The sequence below is a fragment of the Grampus griseus genome (assembly GCF_964374135.1).
Source record: "Grampus griseus genome assembly, chromosome: 15".
Classification (NCBI taxonomy): Eukaryota; Metazoa; Chordata; class Mammalia; order Artiodactyla; family Delphinidae; genus Grampus; species Grampus griseus.
Window position 1 is genome coordinate 31,820,103 of NC_139009.1, and position 26,209 is coordinate 31,846,311.

A 26,209-nucleotide genomic window follows, 5' to 3' on the forward strand; every position below is an offset into this window, starting at 1 on the left:
TCTGCCCTAGCCGAGACACTAGAAAGATGGCGGCACTGGGGGAAATTCAAACCAGACACACAGTGAGTGCTGGTTTCCCTTGGAAATACATCGGCTGCCACATCTTAAAGCACCTGATTGGGCTTCCCTGGTGGCGCAGTGGATGAGGGTCCGCCTGCCGAGGCAGGGGACGCAGGTTCGTGCCCCGGTCCGGGAAGATCCCACATGCCGCAGAGCGGCTGGGCCCGTGAGCCATGGCCGCTGAGCCTGCGCGTCCGGAGCCTGTGCCCCGCAACGGGAGAGGCCACAACAGTGAGAGGTCCGCGTACAGCGAAAAAAAAAAAAAAAAAGCACCTGATGGTACTAGACTTGCCTTGTAAATTTCTGACAGGCATTTCACTACCGCTACCGCTCCTGGTATTCTATGCAGGGAAAGACAGAAGGAGAACTGCCAGGACATGACTATATAATCCCTTCCTAATCCCTTGAGTCTCATAAGTCCTTTAACTCTTCAAATATTGAACTATAAGAACTTGGTTTACAGAAACATTATGGTCATAGGAGGCCCAGGGACTGAGCTATGAAATTCAGAGAAGACAGGAGGACCAAAAGACAGCCAGGGGGTTACCTTGAAATTAGCTTAAATATAATCAGTGGGAAACAGAAGCAAAATCCTAGTTATAAAATTATTACTTTTGTTTAGCAAGATAGATCGTCTCAATTTTGCACAGAAAATTGCACAGGAAAAAGCCTCCCAGTAGAGACATTTAAAAGCAATTTAACATTTTTAATAAGGCAACTGTTTCTGATTCTCAACTATTTAGCCATGAAATCTTAAAATCCAATGAAAGTCTGTTTTCAAGAAATACTGCTTTACAAATTGTATTGTCTACTTAACAACCCAAGAATAGTAACATTCTTTAGAGACTTAAATTTAATCCTAATGACAACAACTAAGCTTCCTAACTGCCCTTCATGTAATTTAATGGCTATAAGCTATGGGTTTGCTTCTCTGATATTTTGTCTCAAAATTGTAAAGAAGATCCATTTTACCCAGCAGCCTGCAAATTTCTGAGCCATTTTGTCTTGTTCCCAAGCAGTCACTTAGAAACATAAAACAGAATATATTGCATGATCAATAAGAACCTTTGAGAGGTTGGGCATTTCATTCATGAACCGTTCTTCAAAGGATCTGAGTGGGAGTTATTCTCATCATGTAAGTGCTGAAACCATGGCACCAGGAGAGGTGACGAGGCCAGCGTCACTCCATGAGCCAGAAGGGAGGAGCAATTTTCCTCACTTGGAAATGTCTCGCTCTTCAGGGCAGTGGACAGCACATTGGACTAGTGTTTGGTAGATCAGGGCTCTGGGCTATACCTTCCAAAGGCAAGTTGCCTTGCTGAGGCCCAGATTCTTCCTCCAGAAGGTCAGGATGATCATAATACTGACCTCATGAGATTCCGAGAGCATTTGATTCAACATAAGAAAGTACTGGCCAACCAAAATCTTCCCCTTTAAAGTAAGAATGTCTTAGCATCTTTAGAGTTGTTTCTCTGTATACCTATTCTAACCAGGAGCAAATACACAACTTTGTTTGCAGCATGATCACTCTTGCTGTTTAAAACCACCCTTTTCCATTGCCATAGACTGGACATAAAATGTTTACCTTGGTCCCTGAAAGTTACAAAAATGTGTGAATGAACCAACACAAACCACTCCATGGCTAGAAAAGCAAATTCAGCAACGACGTGTCTATGGATGGCGTCTTTTTGGCTACCATCCAATGCAGCCTCTATGCACACTTCCTGTCTCCCTCCATGGCTTTGTTGTTCTCCATGACTAGCTCACCATCGTACAGACACCTTATTTGACTTCTTGCTTATTTTACTTATTTGCTGTCTCCTGCCAGTAGATGGTAAGCTTCATGCAGGGTTATTTGTCTTTTTCATTCACTGCCATAGCCTTCTCAGCAAGAACAATGAATGATTGACATATAGAAAAATGAATGAATGAGGTCCAGCTCGTGACCATCGTACAAATACTCATATATCTGCAGTCAAAGGAAACCTGGAAACTATTAGAAATGGTCTGTTAAGGCTTATGCTGCTTTTAGTGTTTCAATTCTAGTATGTCAAAGCCCATAAAATAATTTGTTTGTTTTTTTTTTTTTGCAGTACGCGGGCGTCTCACTGCTGTGGCCTCTCCCATTGTGGAGCACAGGCTCTGGACGCGCAGGCTCAGCGGCCATGGCTCACGGGCCCAGCTGCTCTGCGGCATGTGGGATTCTCCCGGATCGGGGCACGAACCCGCATCCCCAGCATCGGCAGGCGGACTCCCAACCACCGCGCCACCAGGGAAGCCCTGGTTATTTTTCAATATTTTCTACCACTGGCCTTGTCAACAGTTTCTTATTCAAGTTATCTTTATCCCTTTAGTTTTTGTTCTCTCTACGAAGAAGGAATATAGCTCACGCCTCAGGTATTAATCTTAGATTTACAGAAAAAATACAAGCCATAATGAGGGAGTACTATAGACTGAATATTTGCATCCCTCCCAAATTCATATGTTGAAACCGAATTCTCAATATGATGGTTATATAGAGGTGGGGCCTTTGGAAGATGATTAGATCCTCATCAATGGGATTAATGCCCTTATAAAAGAGACCTTGGAGAGCTCCCTCATCCCTTCCCCTATGTGGGGACAGAGTGAGAAGCTTATGAGACAGGAAGCAGGCTCTCACCAGGCGCCAAATCTACCAGGGCCTTCATCTTGGACTTCCAGCCTTTAGAACTGCCAGAAATAAGTTTCTGTAGTTTACAAGTCACCCAGTCTGTGGTATTTTGTCATAGCAGTCCAAAAGGACTGAGACACGGAGTCCCCACCTCCATTAGAACTTATGCGTACATTTCAGATCTACTCCCCTAAGCAATTACTCATCATTTACTGTTCATAAATTTCCACTGTATACTCTACTGCAAGAAACCAAAGTGTGATTATTAACAGCACTAATAATAAACAGGCACAAATGTTTTTTATCACCCTCTGTTCCCACAGTACTTGGGAGATCTGTCAAATTATTCTGTGGCAGATTGGAAAGACGGAGTTGTGTTAGAAGTCATGACCCAACCGCTAGTGACGCTGTTTCCATATTTTCCAGTCTGGGAAACACTAGTTAGAAAATTCTAGTTTTATTCATTAGCTGCAAGAGTAGAAAATGAGCCTGCGGTGATCTTTAAAGAGAAAGAACCAGTGGAAATGAAACAGAAGAACTGAAAACCAGAAAATCCCATGAGAGTGTTGCTTTCCTGAATCGTTGAAAGGGGCTTTCCTCCGCCTTTTTACAATCACACAGAGAGTGGACAAGGTTTGGTGACACAGAAAAGGGATACTTCTTTCTGAATTTAATTTCCTCAGGTGTCTGGCTCCTTGAGTTTGCAACCCTCTTCATTTTATAGGATCTTCCTAAATAAAACTCCACACTTCGCTTGTATAGGAAGAAACAGAATGTGATTCTATTTTCACTTCCAGAGCCAGTGCAAACACTTATTTGTTAGATGTTGTTGAAGAGAGTGAAAAATGATGCAGATGATGGTGGTGAAGTGTCTTAACGTCACCCTGTCCCACCTATGATTTTGATGGTTCCTTTCTGACCTGCGCTTAGTCACTTCTCCTGCTCTCAGGGAATTTTCCAGATAAACCCTGTGATTGGCTATCCATGAGTAAGAGACACAGTAGGCTTTAAATTTATCTTGTCTATTTCCAGAGAGAAAGACGCAATGTAGACAGAGAAGGATGTCCTGTTTGAAGACATTTGCTTCATCTTAGAAAGTCTGAATTCGTCCCCAAAATGTGCATGTACATTACAAATACATTTATTTCTCTTTTAATTTTATCATGGAGAGTCTTTGGTGCTTTGGCCTAGACCAAGTGGTGACGGCAGGAAAAGTAAGCTCGGGACATTATCATTAATAATATGCAGAGAAAAGCACTCACCAGCACTGACAGTGATCGCTTCGATAAACTGCTCTCTCCAGCTGTTCGTCCCAACCACGAGGGCTAGGTTTGTCTTCTTAATAAGTTTGTCCACGGTACTCTAGAGAGGTTGAAAAGAATCAGAAAATAATTGTCGGGTTGGTTAAGGCCTCGGGAAATCTCGGACCTTGATGATTTTAAAACCCCCGAGTTATCTAAAGGGTAGCAGATGTTAGGCTCAGAGCAACAGTATTGACATCAAACACTGTTACGATTATGCAAACAAGCATCGTCCTTTCTTGGAAACATTCTGAAATGGAAACTTCTTCATAGCAAATACAAGCCTCCTTCACTGCCTAATAGCCAAGGAAGAATAGCCTCACCGGTTACAACTGAGGATGTTGCAAAAGCCCATCCCTTTCCCTCGGACGCTTCATGAACTTGCTTCTCTCCTGGTTTCATCTAGAGTGTGTGTCTGCAACTGAATTAACCTATGCCCTGCTCAGCACTACCTATCGGTGGATAACTGGAAGCGGCAGAGAGATGACGAAACTAAAACCTGTTCTTACTATACTTTTGTTGATCAATGAAATGCAGCCAGACAGCAAAGCGTCAAGGCTGCTGCTGTATGATCATTAATAAATGGATTTTCCTGTGGCTACTGGTTTTGTCAGCCTGGTGGCTGGTAGAGAATTCATCTCACCTGACTCCTGCGGCAAACAAGAAAAGACAAAAACAGTCAATTTGTATGGTTCAGGGCAAACTGCAATGACCTTGCACTGAATCTCCCCCTGCTTTACTAGCTCTGAGCCTCTTATTTTTCTTTTTCTTTAAGACCTTGTTTAGGCACTTGCTTCTGTACAATTAGCACTCTTAGCTTTCCAAATGAATGTCAGTTCACGGAACCGCAGAAGCAGTCAAGCGTTCACAAGAAAACTAAGTAAGAAGATGCACCCAAAGCGCTACCACAAATCACAGCAATTACAGGGAGAAGGGTCACTTCCGGAACGTGAAGCTGTTCTTCCCAGAGAGACGACCACACCCACTTGTCCACGACGTGCCCCACCCTTACTGTCAGAGCATCCTCGAATTCCCACTTATTGCAAAGAGTCAGAAAACACGTATTATTTGTCTTAGGTCAAAATCTGTACATGTTTAGTGCAGTGTCCCTGAATTGACTAAGGTTTGAGAGAGCGTGTTATTAGCTAACTGGGAGGAAGGAAAATGCAATCCCAGGGGCCCGTGCAGAAGGCCAAAGCTACATCAGAATGTCAAGTGTGTTCGTTCAACCGTCATTGCAACTGACTTGAAACACTGAGATGATAATAAACATGAAAGGGCCCATCTCCAACTGGCCCACTCTGTATTTTCAACATCATCCTTTGCTAGATTGTTTGTCCTTATGGTGGTGACCTTTTGGCCTCTAGCTTTGTGTCTAGAACTGCCAGTGCCACTGATAATAGCTGTAACCATCAGGGCTCTTGGCTGCCATAGCCAGAGGCACATGACAAGCATCTGACTTTTCTCTGGACTTGGCCAATCTCATCAAGCACTCTGAGTGTCTCGGTTGATGCCAAATCAAAGTTCTTGGGTTTTTTTTGTTTTTTTTTTGCGGTACGCGGGCCTCTCACTGTTGTGGCCTCTCCCGTTGTGGAGCACAGGCTCCGGACGCGCAGGCTCAGCAGCCATGGCTCACGGGCCCAGCCGCTCCGCGGCATGTGGGATCTTCCCGGGCCGGGGCACGAACCTGTGTCCCCTGCATCGGCAGGCGGACTCTCAACCACTGTGCCACCAGGGAAGCCCCTGTGTAGAATGTAACAAGAAATAACCTTGACTTTTCCTAAATGTGATGGAAACTTGGGGCAGGTCTCTCCAAGGAAGCCCTCTTTACTCTAAAGCCAAGGCAGAGAATCCCACTTTCTGGGGGATAAATAATTGAAGAGTGAAACTGCTCTAACAGTTAAACACAGACTCGCCTCAGAAAATCTCTCTGAAGAACAAAGTTTTAAGATAAACTAAACTTAAAATGTATATTATAAAATGTATATATATGTATATATAATGTATATCTATAAAACCTCGGGTAGATTGTAAACTTTAGTTCATGTTAACCCTGGCGGACTATGAGACAGCCTGGGCTCTTCCCTGGACTTAATTTACATATGTGTCCTCTCTTGACCTATAGGAGGAGAGGCGTGAATAGGAGAGGACCTATAGGAGGAGAGGAGGAATTTGAAATTTGATCCTTGAACTTTGCCACGGACACTGACCTGGAGGTTTCCTATATGTCAGTCATTAGCTCTTCACGGTGCTAGTCTGTAGCAATAGTTTTAACCTCAGCCATGGGTGTTAGAAAAGTCCAGCCCTTGGTCACAACATAGTAAACAAGAACCCAGTGGGCAAAGCAGACTCGGACATTGTGAGGTATCAGCCAGATTTGGGTCTTTAATGCAGTTCTGAGGGCTTTGAACAATTTCTTTAAAACGGCTATGGTCTAGAAAAAATTTCCTAAACAAATAATATGATATCAACATTGATGCTACAGGGCACTTCAGAAACATGCCCCAAGGTACCCTTCAGTGTTACCAGTAACTGTCCTGATGAACTTTGAGCAGATGGGAGGAAACAGTCTATGGAAGATATTCTAGGAAGATAAGTACCCCAAACAACGGGACTTATGGAGAGAGACTTGGTTGACTTTCAAATGCTCGGATCATTGGAGTGGTTACCAGAGAGAGCTTTGGACACAAGAAAACTTTTATGCCTAGAAGACTGTGCCCTGCCGTACCCTTCCTACAGGAAGTGACCGTGATTTCTCTCCCTGGTCATGGGTGCATGGAAGGGAAGTGCTCGGGGTGGTCCCGTGAGGAAGAGGGCATACAATCATTCCCCATGAGAGTCCTGGGAGGGGTGGGGGACAAGCGTTTACAGAAAATGCCAAGCTGTAGAATCTCTGCTGTCGCAAGTGGCACCATGCCCTCTGGTTCCAGGTGAAAAGAGGGCGCGTGACGAAGAGTGAAGATGGAGACGGGAACAGACTGGTCCACAGAAATGGACAGTCTCAGATATCCGTGCCTCAGGAATCTCAGGGAACTTGTGCATATACCAGTCAAGTGTGTGCAGCGAGCCAGGTTCTGGATGAAACGCCAGGTGGGCTCTGATGGTGGGGTTCTGCCTGGAAAGCACTAGTCCCAGGATCTGCCCTGCTCTTTCTTTCTGTGGGAACGAATGAGAGGAGTTAACACATACATCCACAGTGGCCTGAAGGGGAAAGTTTAATTGTGTTGTTTATCTTTTGAATGCCACTTTAATTTGCAAAGACATTTTTCTTTCCACCTGTCGCCTCTCAGGCACCTTCATTTGTGAACTAAATTAGAAAAATACTGAACGGGCCCAGCAAAAGGTAAAGAAGCCACTACTGTGAGAACTCCAGATATGATCCTGAGGCTTTTAGGTTGGTCACCTGATTCTCCCTTTGGGAATTTTCATTCTGGTTTTCCAAACAGGAGCAGAATCTGCTTTAAAAAAAATAAGTGGGGAAAATGCTGCTGTGCTCTGGCTTGTCGTTCTGGAAAACCAGAGACAGGCTGCTCCTCTTCATGTCCCACTACAGAACGCAGGTGCGGCTCTCCCGGGGGCTTCTAGGTGTGAGGACCACGTGAGTGAAAAGGGATGGGAGCTGGGGCAGGGGCCGAGGGAGCAGCTAAGAGGGGTCCAAAAGGTTCATTTCAAAGTCCTAAGCTCATCCTAAGGCCCATCTGCTTACCTTCTGAAAAATGACTTTCCTCATCTAGAGAACTGGAAATCCAATTTCATCAGGGCAGTTATAAACCCTCCAGTTACAGGCACTCTGCCTTCAGTTTGTTGATTGTGCTCAAGTGTCCTAGGATCTTAAGAAGGTGACTACAGGGAAAGCTTACCATCCTTCCTCCAAAACAAAAGCCTCATTTTCCGCAGTGTCAAGGCTGTGCTTCTACTAGATTGATTAGCTTTTTCAAACAAAGCACGTTTCTTCCACACATAACAGTCTCTTGGAATCCATCTTTGCCTCTTCCTTGCTATCCAAAACCCTCCCTTTAGGGCGCCTCTGACCTCGCACAGTGATGTGTGCCACCCACCAGACCCTGGTTCTGACACCGTTTAGTTTATAGGCTCTCTTGTTTCCCTAGCAACTCGCGAATCCCATTTCTGCTCTAAAGGCCTTTCCATCAACGAGCCAGTTCCTGAAATTACATCTGCCTCTCGTACGGCATAGACTGACGCTATGAACCGTCTCGGTGCAGAGATGGGCCTGGCCTCCCTGGTGGGCGATGCTGGTGCGCGTACCTTGAACTCATAGGATTCTTCGATGATCACTTCCAGCCTGGTGTGCTCTCCCAGAATGGGACGCCCCATTTCTGCAATGCGCCTCTCCTCCTCTTCTTTGCTGGTCAGCGGCTGCTTGTCGTCATATTCGTCTGTGAAAGGGAAGGGCAAGAGAGTGAGAACGCATTCAAATTTATTTGGAAATCCCCGGATCCTGCTACAAGAAAACCAAGAAGGAAGGAAGCCCTGATGACCTACTGAAAGCCCCTGGGGTGGTGCTGTAAGGCTGGAGGGGAGAATTGGACAGACGCTTGTTGTGTGGGGCAGTGATCACTCTGACGGCAAGTGATCATAATATCCCACAACCTAAGCACCTGCCAAAGGGCAGATGAAGAAAAGCAACTTATAGGGCCATATCACTGGTAAAGACTCTGTCCACATGTCTGCGTTGAGGGAATCACCCAGCTGTCCCCTGGGACACTGGCTCACCTGGCTGTCTGTACACATCCTTTTAGCACATGACCAAGAGGAAACACAATTAAAGTTCCAGAGCGACTCAAGGAATGTAAGACTCTGGCCTCCTCTTCTCCACTTTCTAGAGGCAAAGAAAATGGCCCAGGGCCAAAGAGATGATAGATGGGAAATTCTGATCTTAGCCTCTCACTTGCCAAGAGCCCCTGCTGCACGTTAAGAAGCAAAACATCCATGAATTCCACGGGTCAGTAAGACGCCTGCGCTCCAGAGCTGCCTCCCTCTGGTGCAAAGCTGAGGTGGGTTGGGAGGACCCTGACCATGTTAACGTTAAAGGAAACAGGGAGAGCGAGGGTGAGGCCTTTGGGAAGTTCATACTTACTCACCATGGGGGCATGATTATCTCCGGAACCACCATGTAGCTTACAATCCAGGAGAGGCTAGTGGGTGCTCAGAAAATGCTAATGGACTTGAGAGTCCATTAATGAGGGGAAGCTCACAGTTGGGTCCTCTCTGTGTGAAGGTCATTAGGATAAATCCCAGACTGAAAAGGCCACGCACGTGTGAAGGACAAACAGTACTCCTGTAACCACTCAGCCTCCTGTCCTCAGGCTCACGATGCTGGAACAAGACAGGCCACTTCCCCTCACAGTCAAGCTGAATGGACCTCATCTCCAAGGAAGTAGTCTTGGTGGTACAGAAAGACCACAGCCCTGACGCCCTTGCTTCTAGAACCTTCCAGGCAAACTGCCTGCCACGGGAGTCTGTTGACTGAGGAGAGATGAGGAAGGGAGGGACTTCTAGCCCAGACTCCTTGCCTTTTGCATTTAGGCATCAGCTATTGCAGGAGTCCACATCTCCCATCCCATCCCACCCATACATGGCTTCCCTCTGCTGAGGGACCCTGCCTTGGTGGCTTCATTTGATGCTCTAGCAAATGATGCAGAAGACTAGTTCCTAGGCCAGTTGTTGATTACTGAGCCATGGAGCAGTTGGGCTAGAGGCACTGCTAGCATTTTACATACGAAGTATCAAAACCAAGCAAAAGGCAAAAGCAGAAGGTAGCACATCAAAGAATTCTTTACTATGTATTCAATAGTGTCTTCCTAAAAATATATTTCAGAATCTGCTTTTCTACCCCCAGTAATTACAGGGCCCCAAAGAAATTCGAAGAAGACTAAAAATAAGCGATCTTGGACTAGCCGAAGTCTGCTAAGTGTTAGCAGATGCACAAGAGAGGTGCAAGTAGGTTACTTTTAATGGTAAAAGTTATAATATTTCTCAGAGTAGGCTTGGGAGGTTATGACCCAAGGGAAGGCAAAGGTTTTTGATTGGTGTCCCCATGACTTGCCCTTGAAATTACGTGTGTAGTCAAGGGGGTGAGCTGAGGTATGTGAAGTCCCATTTATCCAATGCTCAAACCAATCATATTTTGATTCCCACTGCTTTCTGATCTTAAGCCCAGGAAAATGTTATTAGAGTTTTCGTAGGAGCAGGTTCTATTAGTGTCTTTGTTCATAACCCTGGCTGAGAGACATGGAGACTTAGTCAAATAAGAATTATTTTTCCAGAAGTAAAACTATTACAACTTAGATTTTAATTTGAATTACAAAGCCATTTGGGGGAGAATATTTATTATGTCCCCCTTTTAATAGTTTACTTATAAATGGGAAGTTGCTTTTAATGGGATTCAAGTCAATTTAGGTAAAAAAAATAGAGAAATTATGAAAGAAAGTGATGCAGTGGCATTGTTGAAAGCCGCATTTCGCAAAATGAAATGATTTGGAACATGGTATTAAATGAACGGACATGGTAGTAAATGAAATCAAATCACATAGTGAGTGAAAAGGTTATTCCCTTTTTAATCCTCCTTCAGTCCTTATGATGAAGAAGTTTGGTGCTGTCAGGTCTGTAACTAGTTCTTGACATTAGGGTTTCTACCATTTACGAAAGAGAAAATAGCTCTCAGGCATAGAGCATTTGACTGCATTGAGCTAGAAGTAATAACTTTTTTCATTCTAAAAATTTTAACCTTACTTTCTCTATGTGATAAATACTAGCTTTCTATTAGTGTTAGTAACTTAAAGTTTTTTTTTAAAACAAATCTAGTGAAGTAAAAACATGAGGCAAAAAATTGCATGAAGTAAATAATAGCATAGTTGGTATGCGGCCTAAGGAAATATTGTAAAAGAGGTATGCGAAAGAACAAAATTTGAGGAATTAATATTTAAACAGATTTTATACTAACCTAAAGAAAAGCAGGAACCTTGTTTCTATCACTTTCTACATTCTTGCTCCAAGGTAGACTTGAATTTAATGCCACACTATTCCACCGTCTACCCATCTGGAAAACCTTCCCCATTTTCATCTAGCTAAATCCTACTTACCTTTCAAAACCCTACCTCTTCTCGCATGAAATATCCCTCAATTGACCTATTTAGGAATGACCACTCTAACTTGAAATTAATTCTGAATATTTGTTGTGTGTACATATTAAACGTGGACACTTCTAATATACTTTTTAATATTTAAACTACCTTTACATACAGATATCCAACGTGTAAACTTACCAAGATAGAACAATATGTCTCATTGCTCTTTGGATTTTCCTCATATCCCTCAGAGCCTATTACTATGTATGGAAAGTAGTAGGTGCCCAATAAGTATTTGTCATGTGACTGTCCAACTCACTGTTAGACAAGCCTCTTCTTTGCTCTATGCATATAGTAAAGACCGTTTGTTCATTTCACACGTCATTGCACTCCTACACTATGTCAGCATACTGAGGCCCCTCCCACCCCGCCTCTTTTTCCAGGAACTCATGGTCTAGTGGGAAGTGAGGCATATAGATGGGACAACTTCTAGTACAGCAAGGTAGGGGCTGAAGGTCCAGGGTCAGGGAGTAGCTCCCTCTGACCAAAGGAGTCAGGGAAGGCTTCAGGAAAGAGGAGATATTTGAAATTGGCCTTGAAGCATGTATAGGAGCTTGCCAGGTGAAGGTGGTGGGAAGGCTGGCTAGGAGGCAATAGAGGAAGGAGGGGCATTCCAGGCAGAAAGAAGTCAAAGCACAAAGGTCTAGTGTCATGGTAGGGTCAGGGATATTTTCACTTAATAAACATCGTGAACATTTAAGAGATAATTATACTTATATGTAACTGAGAGAAGACAGCTGGATAAATCCTTCTATTGCTCTATAATGATACAGATAAATTAGTATTTGTGATCCAGATTTTTGAAACTGGCAAAGAAGAGAGCTAAGCTTATTTTTTTAAAGTGTCTTCTCTTTAGGTATCTTTTATTGAATAGGGAAATCGTTTAACGGCACATTTTTTGATCACCTATTTTTTTTCACTTTGAGTGCTGGATCAAATGCAGTTCATTTTACTGTGGCCAAGTCAGTTTCATTTCCTTATTTATGCATATGCTGTGCTTTTAGTTCTGCTTCTCAGGTAGAGGAAATTCTCTATGTAATCCTGTTTATCTGTATATGTACATATATATGTACATATTTTTAAACTCATCATATTTTATTGAGAAGTTGATAATAAATTATATAACATCATGGTCTTAACCAACCAACTCAACTTAAAGATCAAATGCATAATTAACGGCCATGGTTAAAATCAGTATTGACAGGACAGAAAACAATCCTGTGATGAAATCATTGGTAGGGGTCCTCCCTTCCCCTGAGTAACTGATTTTGCAAATGACACATCACAATAGCTAATGGGTACCAGGGATCTGGGAAGAGCAGAATCATGAAAAAGCTGCTGTTAATGCTTTCTTGATCAGGCTGCATTTGGAAGCCGCATCACTGTAAGAGGTGAAGGGCTGAGAACACGAATCTCTATTAGAAAACAATACAACCCACGTGGAGATCTGCACCCGAGGAGCTACTGTGGATATTCGTGAATGCATTTGCAATTTTTTGTCTCAACACACAATGTAAAATTTGGAAATGGGTACAAGGCCAGTGGTGGGACAATTTGCTTGTGGTTATTTTAATCCTTCACTCAGATCTGTGTTGACAAGTCTGAGAGCGGAGATCTCTTTTTCAGCACCTGGCTGGTCTGTTTGATTAGAACCTAAAGAGACTGGTACTTTATTTCCATGAGGAATATTCTGGAACAACTCTGCAGTCAGGGCTGCATGATTACTGAATGGGAGTGTGGGATGCGAGAACGAGCAAAGTCTTACTGCAGCAGGCAGAAGTGTTTCTGCAGCCATGACCAGTGATGGGCGATGGTGACAACTGAAGAGTGAGTATCCGTGTCCTTATCCAGAGCTTGGTAAATTAAGGCAAGGGGCTCACACCCGGGCTCTAATCGTACAGTCGATCTGGGATAGCTTTGTCATCCTTTAGTCACCCTGTCAATGTTCCCCTCTGGAGAAACCCCACAGATGTACTGTCATCTGTGCATATTTGGCTAACATCATGTTGCCTGGCGGAAGGAAAGGCAGACTCTGGGAAGAGAGACAGCTTGCTTTTAAAGACATTTCATGACATTTGCAATGAAAGACCCATGTTGAAGAAGCGAGATTTGCAAGAAATCTGGAGTATACTGAAACTTGAGAGGCTATTGGACTCAATCTTCTCTGTAGGTCCATGCTTCCCCCTCCACCATGCGTCCCGTCCTGGGCCGATGTGGTGTCTTGTTGCTGACTCATCATACCCCCAACTGCAGAGAAGCCACGGCATTGTGTAGCAATGCTTTAGAGGTAATGGGGGTGAACTGTGTCACTTTAATGTCGAAAGACCGAAAGAACACTTGAAGGCAATTAAACTGTGGTTTTCAAGGACCGTGATGAAATGAGTACCTGCGATGGTGATTATAGTAGAGGGGATCGGATGTTCTCTAGCATGAACTTTCCTGAAGACAGGTTGGCCTGGCAAAAGGACAGGCAGAAAGTCAGCAGACTGGATTGCACTGGTTTGCCAGAAGAGCTTTGTGGAATTAGTAAGCTGAATGTCACCCCCAGATGCACCCAGTGCAAGCAATGTTAGTTTGGGGACTGAGTGGTCAGCGGTCACTCTTATGTAGGTTGAAGAAGTGAGCAAGTAAATAAACGGGGCAGGTGTTCTAGGAGTCCAATCAGATTGTGTGAATAAAGCACACACCCCACAGTAGGGTTGCAGCCAGATTCCTGCAGGTGTCTGAGATGGAGTATCCATGCTCGTCAAGTTCCTGCTTCCAGAGGCATCACGGAACAATGAAAAGCACTCGGTGTGATGACAGGTAGCCTCGTGGTGCCAACAACATGGCCTTAAGTAGGCCATTTCTCCAGTTACCCCATGTGTGAAATGGAGATAATAGTGCCTGCTCTGTCCATATCACAGGTCTGTGTGAGGGTCAAGCAACATAACATCAGGGAACATGCTTATTTGTTTCCTTGGCAGTCTGAATGGGAGAAGGTTGTACACACTGGAAGGTTTTACAAGGGTTCACCATTGTCACAGTGACTGGCTGGATTACCTAGTTTAGGGTTTTCATGAAACTCCTGGTTCAACTGACTACCTGCTTTTCGCTTCTACCAAGAGATCCCAGAACTGACCTGGAATCATGAGACTGGGACTGCAAAGTCTGCCATATGCTTTCCATCTAAACTTGGGCAAAAGGTGTTTCTTTTCTCTGGGATTCAGTTTTCTCAATTGTACAATGAAGGCAAACTTGAAGGGGATTTGTTTCTCTAACCTATATACTGGAGTGACTAAAGTGTGTTTAACTGTCGGAATTTTCATAGCTTGGCTTCCTTAAAAAGCCATGTGCGTTATGAAGACTCACGTGATGAGCGTAATATGATTGGAAGAGTAACTTTTATTTATTTATTTATTATTATTTTTTTTTTTTTTGCGGTACGCGGGCCTCTCACTGCTGTGGCCTCTCCCGCTGCGGAGCACAGGTTCCGGACGCGCAGGCTCAGTGGCCATGGCTCACGGGCCCAGATGCTCCGCGGCATGTGGGATCTTCCCAGACCAGGGCACGAACCCATGTCCCCTGCATCGGTAGGCGGACTCTCAACCACTGCGCTACCAGGGAAGCCCCGGGAAGAGTAACTTTTAAAAAGGTATACTGACTGTTACATACTTTTAATTAATTAGGGAACTTTTTTGCTGCCTGTTTGGGGACAGAAACATGCCTCTATTTTTCCAAATTGAGCCAGAATACTTAATTTTGTTAAAAATATCCAAATTAATGTACTCTAGTTTCCCCCTTCTGGGGTCCTCCTCATTTTTCATTTGACTGGAATTCATACTGATGGCATTTCAGAGACATAGTGAGGCTTTGGATCGAAAAGGGATTGAGATGCAGGTAGGAATATACAAGTTGGGAGAAAGGAACTAAAAGTGCTGGGTTAAGGTAGTCATCACATGGCCTTGGACTTAAAGTTAGGGGGCCGGGCTCTGAGCCCTGGCCGGATGACTGGAGTAGATTGATCACCTTTGAAACTTCATTTCTTCTCCTATAAATGAGAACAAAAGATCTTATTCCATAAGGTTGAGGATTAAATGATATAATGAATAAGAAATACTTTCCAAATTCGAATGAGCTATAATGTATAGGGGGTTATCATGTTATGTGCCTGGAGGGTCCAGGGGGAATTACATCACAGGTCCCAACAAGGGCCTTTCAATGAGGCAAAGTCTGAGAGCAACAGGTGAAGATTTGCAAATTCCAAAAGCACCTCCAGCATTTAATGTCCATCACTAATGACACCTCTGAAATAGAGGTACTGGGTTGTGGACCAAATGACTTTTTCAATTTCCATATATCCTGCTTCAACTTTAGGTTTTCACACTTAGCTGCACAAGACTGCATAAAAGCTGCAGGCAAAGTCCAAGAGTTAGATTAATTTTCCTTTACTGCCCCTGCGTCTCAAAGCGTTGACTTCAAAGCCTCAAACTGACTTCAAAGAAAAGCTCTCCAGGCCTTACAGCTGGTTTTCACTGTGTAGACCTAAATTTTAGAACTTTCCCCAGAGGCATCTATAGAGAGTGGATCCCAGGCATTCTGGCCTGGTTCCGGAGAAGAAGGATCATGTAAAGTGAGAGGAACAGGCCAATGTGGAAATTCCCAGAGGGTTCTGCAGCTTTCTCTCATTTTAACTGCATCAATTTCAGGTTTTGGGAAGAGGAGGTAAAACAGGAAAATTGCTATTGAAGATTAAGGTTCAAACTATAAGAAAGAGCTTAATGAAGTACATGAAGTAATAGAAAACCTTTCAAAGAAGTGATTCTGTCCTCTTGGATGCGTGATGTGTCCGAGACAGAAAATGTTGGATGTTACTGGTGGGGTATTCTAGAACTTGATACGAACAATTTCTGAGAAAAGAAAATTAGGCTCCCAATACCTAGTTACTAAAAAGGAAGATGTTTCAATGGAAGGAAGGCCCTAAAAGCAAACTCCTGACATATTCAATGATAAAACAGGAAGCTATCCAAACACATAAATGCGTTTTAACAAGGCATTCTACCACTAAAGGTTTTTAGTTAAGGTCTCATTATCAGGCTGCATGGGCTGAGGGAGCTGTAGATACTATACTATTCCTCAAATGGTTGACTTTTTTTTTTTAATTACTTCAAGGAAGCCATGAAGACTGGCTTGCCAAATTTCTACCTTCCTCAAAGCTCACAAGGATCATTAACTTACTGGGTGATAGAATCAGAATATTTCCAAAAAGATTTCAATAAGTTAAAATGATGGGATGAAAAAAGGAAGATTAAAGTTTTAAAAGTAAATGTAAATTCCTTCACTCGGATTCAAAAATAGCATATTTGGCAGCGCAGAATTTGGAAGACTTGACCTAGGAGAGTGTCAGGTGAATCAGGTTTAAGAAATCCTCTATGAGCACTTGTTCTATTTAATATTTTTATCCTTTTCAATTTCTATGTCTCCGAGAGTCTATGAATCATTTTGTCATTAAATGCCGTGTCTGGAGAGAAGAAGTGGAGGGCAATAGCCCATGTGAAATTGGACGCGTTCAGAAAGTTCCGCTTTGGACGGAATCATGTTGAAACTTCTTGATCATGAGTTTACACTGATGGTGGTTTAAGTTAACGCCACCCCACACCATAACATTTTCAAACTTAGAATGTTTGAAAATATTTCCTTTCTAAATATTTTGTTTAGCTATCTGGTTTCAGAAAAAAATAATTAGAATATAGATATCTGCATAATTATATTGGAAAATGCCACGGCCATTAGGATGGCCTTTAAGGACATCTTCAACCTGCAGCTTCAGACAAATCAGGCCTACCATTTGATATGATTCTGAAAGGGTGAGAAAATATTTAGGGTCCAAAGAGAGGATGCTGTAAGGAAATACCTTTCTTCTCTATGTAAGGAAATAGCTTTAGAGTCGTGCTGGCTAAAAAAATGCAATCAACAGCGACTGGGTACCATTATGAAATTAAGGGTTTTAAACTTTTTAACTGACATTTTGAGTTTTTACAGAGCACTTTGTAATCCACTGCAAGTGGCAGACATAGTACTCATTACCATGTTAAGAATGCTAAAACTTCGCAGATTGGTGTGGTGGGATGAGGGGAAGGCATGCTTTATCTTCTCCCAGTAGGGCATTATCTATGATTAGGACCCTGAGCTTGGGCCATGGAGTGGGCTTGTATGTCAACTCCTATGTTTCCTTGAGACTAGCAATCGTTTATTTATTCTGGTACTCTCTGGAGCACCTAGCAAGGTACACTCACATCATCAGTGCTATGAGAACATCTGTAAATTGATCAGTGTCAAAATATGACCAATTACAGGTTCTCCACACAAATCTGCTTATAAGTAAACACAGCATACACCTTGTTAATGTGTAAAATGTTAAATGTGTAAACTCAGCAAAAGCACACCATGTGTCACAGCTAAATGTTAATGCAGGGCACATAAGACGTGGTTTTTGTTTGATAATTAAGGGTATTTGGGGGAAAATGAAGAACATTAAAAAACTGTCTTACCATACAGGTATTTTCCTTCATTAAAAGGAAATAAAAATGAGAAATAATTTTTAAAAATGTAAACAACACACGGTACAAGATAAAATTTGGTTCATTAGACTTAAAAAATTCATACCTGTTATTGTGAAGCCACCTAAAAAAGAAAGAAAGAAAGAAATGTTACAATTCATTTCATTTACACTCTAAATCACAAATACCAGTGACATCAGACCGCCTGACAGCCTGTCCAAAGTACAAAAACTTGCCAAATTGTATATACAATTAAGAAAAATATGAAAACATCCATTCATGACTTAATCGCTAATCAATCTTTTAAGACTATGAGCTTTAGTGTACAAATTTAATTCTTGTGCATACCTAAGAAAGCACTGATTTTGTAAAAGGTCGTACTGAACCCAAAGCAGAAGGTAAACTACCCAACCTTCACAAAATTATGAGGCCAATGGCTCTAAACAACAATCTTGCTAATAAATCAGCAGAAATAAAAAATAAGTCAGAAAGCTACCGTAGCACCTGACAGAAATAGAAAATAACCTAGAAAAATGGAAAGGGAATGCAAGAAATGAAACGCTTACCAAGCTCATTCAATAACAGGGCTGTGAGGGAAACAGACAAAGACAAACACAGAATAAGAGACCAGATGAATAATGAAAGTAAGAGCAATGTCAGCAGAAAGAAATCCAGGCAGATCTGATTACGGCGGTAGGGAGCTGCTACTAAAAAATTGGTGCACGCCAAGTTAATGTGGCATTGGGAGTATTTCCAGATGATCCCAGAACTGATTTCTGCAAACGTGTGTGACTGATTCTATATATATAAAAAATTCACTTCATATATTATTTCTTGACATTTAAGAAAACATTTCTACCATATGTTTACACACAGTCTATACATCTAGTTTGCCAAATATAGTAGAAATATTTTATGAAGTTAATCCTAAACCTTATTTGAGTGAGCCTTCCTCTTGAAATAAGTGCCTGGCAGTTAGCAAATTCAACATATGGAAGTCTTAAAGCATCCAGGATCTCAGGGATTGTACCTTTCAATGGAAACAGAGAAAACATCTTAGGAAATTCCATTTTGGCCGCCCCGCCCATAAGGAGACTTTGGCCCAAGATGAAGTTCTCTCGCTGGAGGTTCTATTTGCATGATATTTTGGTCAGCAGGGAATGCTTATGTTTTTTAAATCCTCAAAATCTGCGTCCCAGGAATCAGTGCTTATTCGCGTGTCCTTATCTATGACCTGCAGGGTATAATCTGACAACCAGATAGCTTCTTGTGGACACATAATTCCACAGAAACTGACAAGACAGGGAGGGAAGGCCTGGGGCAGCCGGAGGTGGGGTGTGGGGCCTGACATACATAATTTGTCTTTCAGGTTTTGTGCTTTAAACCCAGACTATAGCTGTAGCACTTTATTCTGGTGAAAGCTACCTGACTAAATGTATCAAATAGATTACTTCTAGAGTTGTAGATGGGAAAGTTACAATTACCTTTTCAGCACCAGTTTTCTCTCTACTGGTAGTGGCATTAGAGGATACTTTATAAAAACAAGTTAGTAATTTTATTTATGGTGACACAGATCCACTTGTTGGGTGTCAAAAGCAAATAGTGCTATCAAGGAATTTTAATTTGCTTTTATATGAAGGCATATTTTACCAAAATGACAATTGAAAGAGCTGTATTCAAGATGCTCTTCCTTGAGATGAAAGGCAGTCCTTTGGAGGACTGCATTCAGAAGTAAGTGCTTTTTCCTGTATGTTAATGAGGCATTTTTGATCCCATCTTTGTAAGAAATCGGCACAGTTTTCTAGTGTCTTTTTCTTCCGCCTGCTGTCTGTGGAGCATATTAAATAGGCTGCATTAAAATGGGTCCCCAGTGCTCCTTTCTCCATCATTCCAAAGGCTCCTGTTACCTTTTTGAACATGATTAAGTCAGGACAACTTCGTTTTTGTTTGTTTTCTGATGGACTCTGAGGCCAGTGAGTTCTTACAAAAGTGGGATTAGTTAAATTCCCCCAAATGTTGGGTCTGTATAGGAATTAGTCCTTTGTATTTGATTTTTTTTCTTTACATGTAAAAGTTTACATTTCTTGCAAAGTGGTCACCTAAACATCTATACTGCCTTCATCAATGGTTTAAATGCAATTAATAAGAGCTATTAATAGGTACTATGCTCATTTTATATATATATAATTAAGTGTATACCATTGCTTTTAAAATGACCACTAGGGCTTCCCTGGTGGCGCAGTGGTTGGGAGTCCGCCTGCCAGTGCAGGGGACACGGGTTCGTGCCCCGGTCCGGGAGGATCCCACATGCCGCGGAGCAGCTGGGCCCGTGAGCCATGGCCGCTGAGCCTGCGCTTCCGGAGCCTGTGCTCCGCAACGGGAGAGGCCACAGCAGTGAGAGGCCAGCGTACCGCAAAAAACAAAAACAAACAAACAAAATAAAACAACCACTATTAGAGGGTAATTATGGGACGCCCTCGGAATAATTCAGAATAAAAAAACTATTTTTAAAGCTGATATAAAATTCCTGTCCTTCCTTCTCAACTATAGGCCATATAAAATAGATATAAAATCAAAGACAGCAAAAAATATGGCTTCTTTCTTCAAATAGTTTCTAAAAATATAAACACAAATCAACACAAAAATCTAATTATAAGGATACTGCTGTTTATTTTTTATTTTTAGAAAAAAATTCTATATGTTAGAAATGTGTCAATTCTACAAGAATCAAAAGATTTTGAAGCATAAGACAGGAACGGCTTTAAGTAAGGGCTAAGTTCTTACTGAACTACCATATCCTTCCTACTAAAGAAAATCGATATGACCATGGTTTCATACATATGGTCTCTTTTAAATATCATATCTGATGATATGAAAAATATTTTACCAAAATGAACACTAGGATATTAATGCCACTACTCTTTAAGGATCTTTGTTCTAAGTTTGTTTTTTTTTTTTTTGAAAACTGGCTTCTCTAAATTAGACTAATTATTGAATTCTTCTGAAGTTTCCTATTAGTTGCCATTAGACCCATCTACCATGACTAATAGGCATTAAGTAGTCTCCATCACTAACATTTTAGGGGATATTTAATAGCTAGAATCAAATTTTAGAATGATTCCCGAATAGTGAAAAACTAAACCCAGAAATCATTCTTTTATGTCATCCCTTCTGAATTACAGAAATCTCTTCCAGTATTTCTGGAATCTGGTATCAATCAAGGTGAGCTGGCATTTTCTGAAGAAAAGGGACATTGTTTGGTGCATCTGTGAATATGGGCAGGAAAATGAAATGGCTAAAGCTTCAAAGGAGAGGAAGTATAGTACTTGGAAGCCGAGGAAGAGGAGAGAGTTAAATGTGAGAGTAGGAGACACAGAGAGAAGAGTACAATTTCTCGCTGGTATGTCTTTGTATACTCTCACACCTTTCATTCCTCTTCTTATCCATTTTGGTTCCTCAAGCACAAGGGAGAAACTGCACTCTTTCTCATATTCCTCACGGTCAAATATTCTAATGGTAATGATCTTCCTGTGGGAACACAAGACAAAGGCAAAACAAATGGTTGGAGTCACACGCTCATGCTAGGTGTTCACCAAGCAGCATGTTACTGTGATGTTATGGAAGGAGAACTGGCCACACATGGACCTCCAGGAGTATGTAAAAGGGCATCCAGGTACTCTCAGCTGGCCCCGTTAAGTTTCCTCTAATCCATCATTTTTACAAATTCTTCCTGCTTCAATGAGCAGTCAGGAGGTATCCCAAATTAGGAAGAGAAATCAGAAAGTCGGCTTCATGTGGGTGCAGGAAGCATCAGCACCAACTTTCCCAGGCTCGACTGCACTGACAATGAGTAGCTCAGACTGCCATGTGCAGAGTGGCCCAAACTGGCTGCTGGAGCTCCAGGCTGGGCTCCCTGTGGCCCCAGAGGAGATCTATGCCCCGTTACATAGGTGGAGGGATGTGTGCATTGTAAGTCACGTTCTGGAGAGTGCAGGCATCCAGGGGTGGCACAGGCCAGCAGAAGCTGTTGGGCTCAGCCCTGGAGCAGTTCCCCCACCTTTCTTCTCACTCATCTCCACCAAGCGGGGCTCGCCAATCTCAAGGAGGAAGGTCTTGTTTTTCTCATACTCCTCATCATCAATTACCTTGACTGATATTGTTTTGCTGAAACAGAGAAGAATAGAAATTGACGAACAAGGGGAATAGGAAATAGGAGAGAAGGAACATAGAGAAGAGGAAAGCAAGGTTAACGAGTGGCACTTCCAGACAAATGGCAACTGAGAAACTTCTGGACCGTGAGACTGTCCTTCCAGAATGGGTGTGGGATGGGTCTGAGAGAGTGGAAAGGTCACCCAATGCACAGCTGCCCTGCCCAGGACCACAGAATTGTTTCAGCCAAAATACAGCATTCATACTACTAGGTTTATCATCATCATGGGAAGCAGAAAAACATAGATCACAATAATAAGAAAAGAAAAATAGATTTATTTAGTAAATGCCTTAACCACAGGATTGTCTGAGCTGTGCTCTGGAATTCAACCCTTTGAAACAAATCAGTAAACCACATCAAAATATGAACAGAGCTTATATCTGAGTAACAGGCATAAGGGTCATTTCTGGGGGCCTTCATTCTGCTTTACTGTGTTTCCAAACATAACATTTTTACCATAAAATTTTATTAAAATAATAAATGCATAAGAGCATCACAAAATAAAATAAAAGTCTTTTATCTTACCCCACCCAATGTCCTAGACTCAAACTCTTTTTCAGGTGAGTCAGATTTTCCACCTAGATCACAAGGGGAAGTTGTTCATGTTTTGTCTTTCTAAAGATGGAAGCCTCCTAAGGTGGGGGTGGGGAGTCATGATGTTCTAGTTATTTTCTTCCCTCCCAAAGCTGACCTTCACCTTTGACAAAATACACTCTACCCTACTTTCGAACTCCACCGATACACCAAGGCATTTCATTAAGAATTCTTCCTGTAATCCATCCTTTAGAGCTTCTTGCCTTATCCTGTGGTTGTGATTGACAGGTAGGTAGGACAAATGCAAATATTATGCAAATCTCAACTCCCCACAAGACCTGATGACTCTGAAAAGAAATTTAATGTTACCTTCTAATTAATGAGGGCTTAATCACTTCATGTATTACAACTTATTCAGAGCCCCCAAACACTTGTTTGTCCTTGAAAATATTCTTTTTGTTCAGTACCATTGGCCAAGAACATTTCTGACTAAAGGTTTTTTTTTTTTTTTTTTTTTTTTGCGGTACGTGGGCCTCTCACTGTTGTGGCCTCTCCCGTTGAGGAGCACAGGCTCCGGACGCGCAGGCTCAGCGGCCATGGCTCACGGGCCCAGCCGCTCCGCGGCACGTGGGATCTTCCCGGACCGGGACACGAACCCATGTCCCCTGCATCAGCAGGCGGACTCTCAACCACTGCGCCACCAGGGAAGCCCTGACTAAAGGTTTTAAAACAATGACTTCATAAAGACACACAGTTTTAATGTCATGGACATTATTTAGTTTTGGTGGAATTTTCTAGGTCTTCTGGAAGGAAATTAGTCTATAACCTTTTTTTTTTTCAATATTGATCAAAGCCCTCAAGTTTCATTTAGACCTATGCAAGCCAAAGAGCACCAGTCTTCTTTTCTTGTATGAAGGAGAATAAAGGTAGAAGTTGCTTTTAATTCTCTGAATTTCCCAGCCCCTAATGCTAAGTGAGATCAAATGATTGCTTCTGATTCTGGGGAGCCTCATAACCTCCTCGCTGCTCCTCAGCTAAAGAACATCCCCCATAGCGCTCACATCCCCATTTCTCACTACTAAGGGGTTGGAGCGCATGACGGTGCCTTTCTATCTCAGCTCTGTCCTCAAAGGCCAGATGAGCAGCTGTCAATGACTAAAGCAATAATCATTTTTTAAGAGCAATTAGATACTTACAAAACTACCAACAGTACGACAAAAGTCCAACCACATGTGTATAGTGAACAGTTCCTGTCTAACTTCTAGAACTATTTTTCTGGAATTCACCCATTTACTTTATATATACATATATATATAAGTACCCTGGTGTAGTCAGGGCAGGCTGTATATATATGTACAGCCTGCCCTGACTACACCAGGATATCTGATCATTCCTCAATATCCAAAAAACACAAAATGTTAGAGAAAGCGCAAGAAGATGTAAGAAATGATATGTGTGTTTTTAATTTCAGAACTGAACTTGATGTTATAAGTGAGATCAAATTTACTCTTCAGAAACCTGCCAAATGTCTACCCTCTTTGTCATGCAACTTATGTGTTTAGGTATTAATTTCCATCTTACTGCCTTGTAATCATAAATTATACTTGTACCTCTCTGCTAAAGTCACCAGCATAATATGACCATGGGTGGGAAAACATTGGTGGGCATTAGAAGGGCCCTGCTATCGTCTTCTGGCCCCAGTGGCCCCAAATTCATAATCAAGGCACTTCATGGTACATGTTGCAATGCTCTTGCATATATTACTTTAAAACATTTGACTTATCTTTTTCCATCTTGTACTTCCAATCTATCTCACATCTCATATTTTATTAGATTGTAGAAATGAAGAAAGCACAGTGGAGATGGTTGTAGTAGTCTTGCTAATAGGGCGAGCATTTGTTTAGGAAAGGCTCCCAGTTTCATTCCCAAAGGGCAACATGACCACTTATTCACAAATAAATAGAAAAACCCAAATAACATAGTGTTTCTTATCCTTGGTGAAGTTAATCTGCTATAGGTTTATTTTCTACATTCTGAGTAGCTGATTAATGTGAGAAATATAGGGTCCCACCCAATTTGTTTGTATAATAAAATAAGCACATAAAATTTATCAGCAGACTATCGCTATTCACTGGGATCATAATCCTTAGAAAACGTTTCAGTACTGGATAACTATGACACTGGAAATTCAACTTACGAAGGGAAAGAAAACAGTACCTCCGTAGGTACTTGGCAAAGATGCCTAAAATGAATGGGATTTGCATAATGGCATATTATTTCAAAATCATTAGTAATACAATCAGTAGTGCCCTTGACAGGAGGAGCCATTAAATTATATATTGAGTTTGCTTCTCTTGCACAGTAAAGCTATTAATAGGAAACTTGATGATTAAAGGACAATTCAGTCAATTTAAAGAGGCAAGATAAAGTCAATCATTATGAATTAGCCCTCTGAATCAAGAGGCAAAAATCAGAAGGGACTGGTAATGTTCACTTTTTGCTTCAGAACAGAACTATTCCTCCCCTTAGCAAAGGTGGAGAAGGTGAAATTAACCTATATAAATTTTAAAGGATCATATCCTTGCGATGTCTTTTGCTCACTTTCCAGAGCCTAACTAATACAGGAAAGGGACTGTCATTGCTTCTTCCATCACTGGGGATGTTACAGGAGATGGCGTTTATCTGGTGAAGAACGCAGTTCCACTAGCTTGATAATCAGCAGAAGTATACCTCTCTGTTCCTCACAGTTCTGCAGTGGAAATTATATCTCAAGGACTGAAGGGATCTTAAAGGTCCTCCAGTTTGCCCCCCATTGCCACACCGATTCCCACATTCACAGGGCTTTTGCACTGTCCTAGAGACTCCCTCTCTCTGAGAACACAGATTCATGTTGTGTTGTACTTTGCTTCCATTTACCAATGGGAAGCAGTCAGATAGCTGTTGTTCTTTCTTTTTTTTTAACTGAAGTATAGTTAATTTACAATGTTGTGTTAGTTTCAAGCATACAGCAAAGTGATTCAGATATACATATATATATTCTTTTTCAGATCCTTATATATATGTGTGTGTGTATATACATATATATATAAACATGTTCTTTTTCAGATTCTTTTCCATTATAGGTTATTACAAGATATTGAGTATAGTTCCCTGTGCAATACAGTAGTGTTGTTACTTCTTTAAATTAACAGGTTAACCAAGACAAGATTGGAATAGTCAGGCAGGCCCAGCCCTTCACCTAACAACAACCCCTGCACTATTATTATACTGATAAGGAACAGATAGAAAACTGTGTCATGCAATTTTCAGCTACCGTAATTATGATGAAGAAGGTAAGGAGAATTTCTCACTTGATCTTTTTTACATCACTTTAAAGTTGAAGAGTATACTATAACAATTATGTTTCCTAGAAACTAGCAACGAGTTACAAATCTCATGATAACATTAAAACATTAAATAATTTGTCAGGATGGCCAAAATTTTTATGCATATACATTTTGGATCCACTTCTAGAAAAAAAAAGCATTTGGTTAAGAAAGATCAATTTATTTAGTGGAAAAATACAGGTTGTTCCTTTTGATTTTTGCAATGCCTTTCCTTTGATGATACTAAGCCCACATCTATACTTTATTTCCAAGTCTCTCTCTTATCTGATGGGTCTCAAAGGACCAAACATCTTCAAACATTCTAGTAAGGAGTTCTTATATCAGGTGGTGACTCAGGTAAACTGTGAGAAAGAAGAGAAAGACATGGTGTTACTAGTGGGA

General features: G+C 41.8%; 1 protein-coding gene across 7 annotated transcripts in view; it reads right to left on the bottom strand.

Moving 5' to 3' along the window:
- The window catches only part of SLC8A1 (solute carrier family 8 member A1), a gene marked incomplete at both ends in the record, with an annotated part of 322,623 nt that overhangs the window by 59,343 nt on the left and 237,071 nt on the right, over positions 1–26,209 (bottom strand). Inside the window, 6 exons of one of the 7 annotated variants that reach the window (XM_082671792.1) lie at positions 3,973–4,072; positions 8,278–8,408; positions 13,546–13,614; positions 17,805–17,822; positions 18,265–18,285; positions 21,756–21,862. In XM_082671792.1, coding sequence (XP_082527918.1) covers positions 3,973–4,072; positions 8,278–8,408; positions 13,546–13,614; positions 17,805–17,822; positions 18,265–18,285; positions 21,756–21,862 — 446 coding nt within the window. Of the gene's footprint in view, positions 1–3,972; positions 4,073–8,277; positions 8,409–13,545; positions 13,615–17,789; positions 17,823–18,264; positions 18,286–21,122; positions 21,227–21,755; positions 21,863–26,209 lie in introns of all 7 variants that reach the window. The other 6 variants (XM_082671791.1, XM_082671793.1, XM_082671794.1 and 3 more) reach the window with 6 other exon arrangements.